Raw genomic sequence first — 8,965 nt, forward strand, 5'->3', positions numbered from 1 at the left:
TATGCGCACATGCGCAGTTTAACGGTGGCAGCAAGCAGATGCCTGATATTGTTCGATACAAGCACACGCACGCACGCACGCACGTGTACGTACACACGCACGCACGCACGCACACATGCACACACGTGTACCTGCACACACGTGTACCTGCACACGCACACACGCACGCACGCACGCATGTCCGGGGGGTAATTGTCCGGGGGGTAATTGTCCAGGGGTAATTGTCCGGGGGGTGATTGTCCGAGGGGTATTTGTCCTAGAACCATCTTGGTATAGTAATATTACTAGTAACTCTATAATACTAATCTTAGGGAGCGTGGTAGACACGCTGGGCGGAACGGGTGCAGACGTGAGGGCGAGAATAGGCAAAGCACGAACCACTTTCCTGATCCTCAAGAATGTTTGGAGCTCAAAAGAGATCAGAACGTCCACCAAACTGAGCATATTTAACACCAATGTGAAAACGGTACTATACTTTATGGTTCTGAAACTTGGAGAACGACAAAAACAACACTACATGAGCTTCAGACATTCCTCAATAGCTGCCTGCACAAAATCCTCCGTGTCCATTGGCTAGAGAAGATCTCAAATGAAGAACTGTGGAAAACAATTAACAGACCATGCAGGAACCAATTACTATACACAGATCCTGAGAAGGAAGTGGAGCTGGATTGGACACTCCCTCAGGAAGCCTAGCTGCCAGTAACATCACCAGGCAGGCGTTGACCTGGAATCCACAGGGGAAAGAGGAAGAGGGGAAGGCCAAGAAACACGTGGCATAGAGACACCCAGGCAGAAATGCAGAGAAGCGGTCACTCCTGGAGAAAGATGGAAAAAACAGCCGAGGGTCGAGTGCGCTGGCGGAGCGTCGGCGATGGCCTATGCTCCTCGTGGGGCTAAAGGGCTATGGTTAGTAATTAGGCAGTTGGTATAGTAAATATAATCATATTATTTTTCATTTCTGTGTTAGTTTATAGTAATAACATTGTACTGATTAATACCATAAGTTAGATTTCTAAACTCTCATGTACACTAATCTGCTGTAGAGAGAATAATGCTAAAACTAATATGCCTATTTCATAAATATCTGTATGTATGAAGCTATATGAAGCTCCTCACCTGTCCTTGTATTGTAGAGTGTAATAGACTGCGTAATTGTCCTGTGCTTTCCTAAACCACGTCAGTTTTACTTGTGTGGATGAGACAGGGAAGGCTGACTGAAGCACGGGAGCAACAGGAACCTCTGAAAGTGTGTAAAAATCTGTAACTCCTATATATGTAAATTATATACAAACCTGGCTATATACACAATACGTACACTATGTGTACTAGAATAAATATAAATACATCATTATGGATATTAAGCGTTGTACTCTCACAAGTCATACGACTCCTCGATTAAACTATTACACCACCTGGTAAATGCACGACGGACTACATTGAGTCTCATTACGCAGATATATTCAGTACACTTGTTGACACCGAAGCTGCAACCTACAGCCACTCATATATGCCAGTCTATGCATTACCGTTTACATCGAGCGTGACAGAACGCGTGGCCTCGCCGGCTGGGTTTCTCGCACGGCACGTGTAGTTGCCACGGTTACCCCAGCGTGCTAGCTTGATGCTCAGCACAGTGGCTGTGTTACTTAGCACACCCTGGCTGATGGTGCTCGTCAGCGTCATCCGCCCCTCATTGTCCGCAGATACCCTGCTTGTACCTGAAAATTATGCACTGCTTATAATCACTGGTGGATGCCCTAGTACTGCACAAACAACCACATCACGTGTCAAAGTTGCTAAATATTAATACACATATAATGCATCATAATAGAAAAATAATTAAAAATCCATACCAATAAAAGTTATTGAATATACATCAATTAAATAAATAACTTATTAACGACCAAGATCAGTATCAGCAGTGATACTTAATTGTGTTCACACTCCATCATGAGATACACACCGTGAAACCAGGCGATGTCAGGTGCTGGTGTTCCAGAAGCCTGGCAGGTGAGTTTACTGCTGGCTCCCACTCTCATCAGTAAGCTGTCGGATAGCGCAGTGATAACAGGGGGGCTCTCGACTGTGAGCAGAACTGGAAACTCCCCTCGTCCGACAATATTTGTAGCAATACAACTGTAGGTGCCTGCATGGCTGAGCTCAAGCTTAGATATGGACAGAAATGTATTGTTTATAGTTAGCAGTACTCCACTGGGTAGTTCCTCGTTCTTTTTGCCATCAAGACCCTGTAGAAAAATATTTGGTCTTGTGTTTTCCCGAAAATGGAGAACAGGAAAAGCACATACACTCACACGCACATGCACAGCTACTACAAATAAAAGAAAAATATAAAATTGTTTCACAACTGCCCTAACTATTACGATTAGTATAACAATAGCCAAATCTTTATACAACTGCTATTAGTATTAAAATATTGCTACTGATTTCGATTACGCAAATGCAAGCAAGAACAGAAATAGGACTTATATAGATATCAAACACTTATTATATATATCAAACACGAAGGTTCTCTACCTTGTATATCCAGTTACGCGTTGGCGCTGGAACCCCTGTAGCATTACAATAGATCATCAGTGAGCTGCTGATGTTAGCCACAATAAAGGATGGCTCAATCCTGACTTCAGGCACCTCCTGTATGTACAGCATAGCAGTCATCTGCTTTAAGCCAGCAATGTTCTCTGCATGGCATGTATATTCGCCTTCATCATACGAGTAGACTTCAGTAAGGTGCAGCCCTGCATTGTGAAAATCACATAAAATCATTGAAAATTTAAATTAATGCAACTGTCTAGAGCCCAGATAGTCCATTTTTTATGAACCAATCCATGCATGTTCGTTTGATGTTTGCATCTGATATCGATAGACACGTACACCATATATACGATTGCCACACAAGTTAATCTTCATCGTCCTCACGTGTGACACGACAGAACTAATCAAACTAAAAATTATACTCACCATCATCTAGTATCTGTATTCTGGAAGTACTGTTGATGTCACCAGTCTCATTGTACCATGTCACATCTGGTGGTGGGTCACCATACGCAAGACACGACAACTTGGCTGATGACCCAGCCTCTACATACTGGTCTTTGAGGTATCGCACAAAATATGGCGGAACTGAAATTAAGTCAAACTAGCTGCACTACATGACCACTTTCTAGTCGCATATACAATGACAATCGTCTGATTTATAGTAAATTGTAACCAATTTAATTTATAAATCAGGAGGACCTAACACACCAGTATAGTTCTCTCATTCATGCAAGCCTTGTATATTCACCTCGTTTCAGTAACTAGGACTGACCGGTACACTATACTAAACACCAATTCATATGATAGAGATGATGTTTATGACTCTTATGATCGTAAAAAATTTACTGAAAGTCACTTCGATGTTAAGTTCAGTAAGATCTGACTATAGCTTACTCAGCACGTCCACGAATGAAGTGGGGCTTGTGATGGATCCCAGGGAATTGTTGGCTATGCAGTAGTAGTGACCCTCATCCAGGAAACTCACGTCACTGATGTACAGCTGCTGGTTGCCGCTACCGAACGATACCTTCCTGCTGTCCATGACAACCTTGCCATCATGGAACCAGTGCACCTGCAACTCCGGGTCACCTGTTACCCTGCACGGCAGATGCAGTGTTTCTCCCTTCACTATGGTCACATCCAGTGGTGGATCGATAAGGAGTGGACCAGCTAAACAGGGTAACCAACAGAATAAACTACAGTCAGACATTTAAAATCGAAAAATTCGAATTGTCTTCAGGTTCTTTCTAGTTCACAATAGATAGATGCAGTACTTTGCAATACCTGGTAGTAATATATGCAACTATATTTTTAGCAACAAACATAACATGGCTTGTCCAATAATGGAAGAGATACTATTACCAGTGATTACCTATCTGTCATGATCCCCTGTGGGGAAACCACACATTGTTGCACAAGTTGCCTCACCAATAACGATTACAGCTAGACCTGCCAACAGCTAACCAGTTACCTTTAACTGTGAGATAAACTGGAGGTGTACTCCTGCTCTGAGGCACAGCAAATTCATTAATGGCCACACAGAAGTAACGGCCTTCGTGTTGCTTCTGCACATTGCTGATATGCAGATCTCCCGTCGCATAAGCAGTAATGGCAAACAGACCTGTTCTGTTCATGACCACCTGATTCTCCTTGTACCTAAAATATCCAGAAAATTCAGAACATACACAGATGCACACACTCACACACGTGTGCACGCACACACGTGCACATACACACATAGTGTTATGTACTTAAACTGTATCACATACAGTTCATAATATTAAAGTATTATATTTATATGTTATATCTGAATCTCTGTTTGGTTGTATCACAAAACAGGACAAATCTATAAGACTTGACATATATAGTATCTTTTTCTCGCACTATAAGAACCATGTGAAATGACATATATACAACTTACCACACAATTTTCGCAGGATTTGGGAAACTGTAAGGTGGACGGCAAGTGAAGGTTATTGGATTTCCAGCAAGTCCAGTCTTATTCCTTGGTACCTGCTGGAAATGCAACACCAGTTCTGCAACCAGCAGACAATTCAATTAGGTTTTGTCAGAGTTTTGCTAAAATTGTTTACAGAAACTATTGGATTTCCAGCAAGTCCAGTCTTATTCCTTGGTACCTGCTGGAAATGCAACACCAGTTCTGCAACCAGCAGACAATTCAATTAGGTTTTGTCAGAGTTTTGCTAAAATTGTTTACAGAAACTATACAGCAACGACATCCAAACTAACAAGGCATAAAAGAATTACAAGAATCTTCAAGCTACTGTTGAATCCACTAGTCACTGTAGCAGCATCATATATTCGTACTTGCAGTAATGAGTTGTGTAGAGGTTTCTGCCATGCCTTCACTGTTGTTTCCTCTGCAGGTGTAGATCCCCTCATCTTCCTCCACCACTCGATCAAAATACAGATAACCATCATTTAACCTGAAATTGACATGAGAAATGGTCAAACACTATAGTAGTGAAATGAACTGTTTACGCACGAGAAGTAGTTATAGTAACACAAACAAATTTTGGCAATAGTTACAACAAAAAATGTTTCGCTACACACTATTCACATCTAGCTCATGAAAGCTGATATGGCTATGTACCTATGTGCATATTATTGTTTGTTTGGGTTAGGCATTGGGGTAGTTATTTGAAAACAGATTCCTGTACAGTACGTTGGTGATCTAATATGGTTGATCTACTCACTTCCAAATATGTGTATTGTCCTCCAAAACCTTCCCATTCTTCAGCCATGAAATCTCTGGTTTTGGGCGGCCTCCCATGACACAGTTAATTGCAAATGGTGAACCAATAGGACCGTGTATCACAATATTCTTTGGGTGTTGTATGACATATGGTTCTTTATTACCAACTGCATTTCAAAGTAAATTTCACGTTATCAAACAATACAAGAAATATCATCATTGTCATAAACATGATCATAAATAATGTGAAATGTGATGAACATATTCCAATTTTGCCCTAATTTTTGGTACAAGGTCGAAAAACCAACATTGCCCAAAGAACTGATAACCAAAAGTTCATGGTCTGAATTTGAGATTGCGAGAATGAAAAACGAAAGTCGAATCGTCGAAACCCAATTCATATATACCAAATAGTACGGAATAAGCATATAGTAGCAATACATACGAATGTAACAATTAAAGCTTTTATTCCATAATTCATCAGTTAAAAAAAATCAGCCCCGTCTAGTAAATGACAGGGCCTTTTTTTAGGTCCCGTGTTTTTTCCAGACGGTGCAGCATGTCTCCGTACTGGTCTAGTTTGATTCCATTTACCTGTGATGTTCAGCCGGGCACTGCCACTGAAAACAGTGGCGCGTGTGAGTGGATTCTTCGCTGCGCATCGGTAGCTACCTGCATGGCTAGGCATCACGCTGTTGAACTCCAGGACCATGCTGCGCTGGGAGCTGCTGCGATCACCAAACACCGCAACCTGCTGCTGCTGTACATTAGACGACAGGTGCCGGCCATTCATGGTCCAGTAAACCTAGTGGACATGTGCATTTAATATAATCACAGCAAGGCAACGAGCAGGATGACGTAAATTGAGATAGAGCTGTTTTATTCATATCATATCCATAAAACATTAAATATGGGGAAATCTTTAATAAATAATTGATTTTTATGAAACAATTGAATTAATATTAGCTTGATGTTAAATAGGGGTGTAACTATAGCTATATTCACCGATACATATCTTAAACTGTACGTAAAACTGTATTATGCCTTTTGTTATAATAGTGAACAGAGACATGCATATTATATAGTATCTGCTAAACTTGCCTCTGGTAAAGGGTCACTTTTCCCTGTGACACAGAACAGTGAAATTGATGCTCCCTCTAGTACGTCCTGAGACACGGGTGATATCATAAATGGTTCTGTAACTGGAAGAATAAGACTGATCAAAAAATGTAGCTTGTTTAATGCAAACACTCATGAATATATTCTGTATACATGTGGCAATCTACTTTATTCACTTTTCATTTGTACGCAATATATAACAATGACGGTCTAGTTAATTTAGCACTCATTCAACTTCTGTGTTTAGTATTCCACAGTTGTAGCTTCTTAATTATGTGCATTAATTATAGCATCCAATTCTCACAAATTAACATGATTAATTAATAAACAAGCATTAGCTAAATTTTTACTTACAGGTTTGTTGCAAGATGGCAGTTTGACTACTGATGGTGTCATTGGAATGAGAGGCGATGCATGTATAACCACCAAGGTCGGATTCCAAGATGTTTATGATATTAAGTGATCCATTTGGAAATAGAAAAAGCCTGTGGTTGATGCTGGGCAATAGAAGCTGTCTGTTATGAAGCCATTCTACCGTAGCATGCTGGTTTGTTAGCCTGTCTATGCTAACGCAGTCCAAAGTGTGTGAATTACCAAGACTCACAGCTCCTGACTGTGGTTCTTCTAAAAACACTGAAATAGTACATGACATAGAGGTGTGACATTACTCACTTTATCCTCAATTAAAATGATATCTGCAAATAAACAAGACTTATTAGATTAATAATTACACGTGAACTTCAAATATTAGATTTAAAATGAAAATGGAATAGAGATAACTAAGACAAGTTTTGAAATTGGTACCTACCAAGTTCTGACATTGCTGTGCCAATGACAGTAACAAGAATTGTTAGAATGCAGCCACTACACCCTCTACAGTTCATCCTGACTGCAAAAGAAATGCAGAGCTCATGTACGTGGTCCCAACTTCAAAAATTTCTTCAAGAAGGAGTTGACTAGCTGCTCAACTTATGGCCTGTCATCACTCCTCGGGCACGCATAGGTTATCATCACTTAAGAATTTAACGTATATTCACACATTTACACAGCCAAGCAACTGCAACTGCAAAATATAAAACAAGAGTAAAATCAATATAGTGTTAATTAATTCCCCATATATATATATATATATATATATGTATATATATATGTATATATGTATATATATATGTATATATGTATATATGTATATATGTATATATATATATACCTAAAGTTGTACAATACACAGCACTACAAGTTTGGTATATATATAGTGAAGACTCTGAAAACACAGCTTCATACAACTACAAGTTGAAGCACGACCCTTATACTGTACATGATGCACGCTCACACAGCCTGCAGATAGAGCTGACCGTCATATGATCACATGCACCCCCCCCCCACACACACACACACGCATACACACACAGTCACACACACACATACACACAAAGAAACACACCCCCTTCAACACGCCATCTACTTCTAATAAATGAAGTTATTCCCTAACCTTTAATTAGTATAATTGAAAATCCACCACCTACCCTGCTGCAACTTATCCGAGTGACTAACGACGACATGGAATTGGCTTCCCCGATGTCCAACATGCGCCATCTTTCATCAGTATCTCTCCCAGCTGCTGCTCTGTACAGGTTAACGTGCGAGTGACCGCATATATGTCATTATCACTCAACCACTATCACGGATCTATAGTATATAGAGCCTATATAGAGGCTCCATTTCTCTAAACTCATAATCAATAATAACGTGGGTGGTGATATATATTATACTCAAAACAACTGTTACTACAATCGAACCAGTCACCATACCTAAGCTGTGACTCTCTAGTCTAAGCCTATAAGGGTGGGGTAAGGAATCAATACACCTGCACAATGAACAGACAGGTAAATAGACTGCCACCGGGTGATCTTCTTACCTGCCGAGCGCTAGGCAGTAGTGCTGTAGCGACGACTGACGTGCACTCTGGCAGGCATTGTCCGACTAATATTAAGCTAACAACCAGATGGGTTGATCATCAAGGCTAATTGCCGACATCCCTCAGCTCTCTCCCTAATTACTAAATTAGTTTGTAGCTGTAGTAATATTCGTAAATAAGTTATGAATATTCGTGAGTGTATGGCTGACAGTCACGCTACGTAGTGACTATAGTATAGAGTATAGTGGCCGAATGCGTAGCATGCATCAATTTGATCAAACAAAATACAAATTACAAAACATAGGGTAATGTTCGAGTTTGCTGATAAATTTATACTGTCAATGTAGTGATAGTGATAGGCCCTGTGATGCGAAATTAAAACGACAGATTTTCATGATTTACCGTCTAGGATTTCAAATCGAAACGAGTTGAAAGAATGTCAGCACCTTGGCAAAATATTAGTGTAGCCTGTAGATTACGACTACAGTCATGTACTTTGCAGCCACCTTGCCGTTGCTAATGGCAATACGTACCATGCATGCATGGTGCCGATGACGTCATGCGTCAGTGGGTACCGCGCTGCGCGTACAGGCGGTTGAGCGGGCAGCGAAATTACGCGGGCCCCCGTGCATGCCAGGGGCGTGTACAGGATT

At 40.6% G+C, this 8,965-nt stretch overlaps 1 protein-coding gene across 1 annotated transcript in view; it reads right to left on the bottom strand.

Annotated features, from left to right (window-relative positions):
- LOC106814555 (neogenin-like) overlaps positions 1-8,186 on the bottom strand; it is a 32,076-nt gene extending 23,890 nt beyond the window's left edge. The window contains exons 1-16 of the mRNA XM_014818879.1: positions 7,921-8,186; positions 7,203-7,283; positions 6,749-7,027; positions 6,377-6,477; positions 5,870-6,080; positions 5,277-5,442; positions 4,888-5,006; positions 4,640-4,720; positions 4,481-4,595; positions 4,031-4,215; positions 3,454-3,729; positions 2,983-3,144; positions 2,539-2,759; positions 1,967-2,249; positions 1,530-1,721; positions 1,120-1,243 (exon numbers count right to left, since the gene is read on the bottom strand). Of these exons, the coding sequence (XP_014674365.1) occupies positions 1,120-1,243; positions 1,530-1,721; positions 1,967-2,249; positions 2,539-2,759; positions 2,983-3,144; positions 3,454-3,729; positions 4,031-4,215; positions 4,481-4,595; positions 4,640-4,720; positions 4,888-5,006; positions 5,277-5,442; positions 5,870-6,080; positions 6,377-6,477; positions 6,749-7,027; positions 7,203-7,283; positions 7,921-7,990 (2,666 nt within the window). The 5' untranslated portion in view covers positions 7,991-8,186. The remainder of the gene's footprint in view (positions 1-1,119; positions 1,244-1,529; positions 1,722-1,966; positions 2,250-2,538; positions 2,760-2,982; positions 3,145-3,453; positions 3,730-4,030; positions 4,216-4,480; positions 4,596-4,639; positions 4,721-4,887; positions 5,007-5,276; positions 5,443-5,869; positions 6,081-6,376; positions 6,478-6,748; positions 7,028-7,202; positions 7,284-7,920) is intronic.
- Positions 8,187-8,965: the final 779 nt, after the last annotated feature.

This window comes from Priapulus caudatus, unplaced genomic scaffold (assembly GCF_000485595.1).
Source record: "Priapulus caudatus unplaced genomic scaffold, Priapulus_caudatus-5.0.1 Scaffold944, whole genome shotgun sequence".
NCBI classification, from domain to species: Eukaryota; Metazoa; Priapulida; class Priapulimorpha; order Priapulimorphida; family Priapulidae; genus Priapulus; species Priapulus caudatus.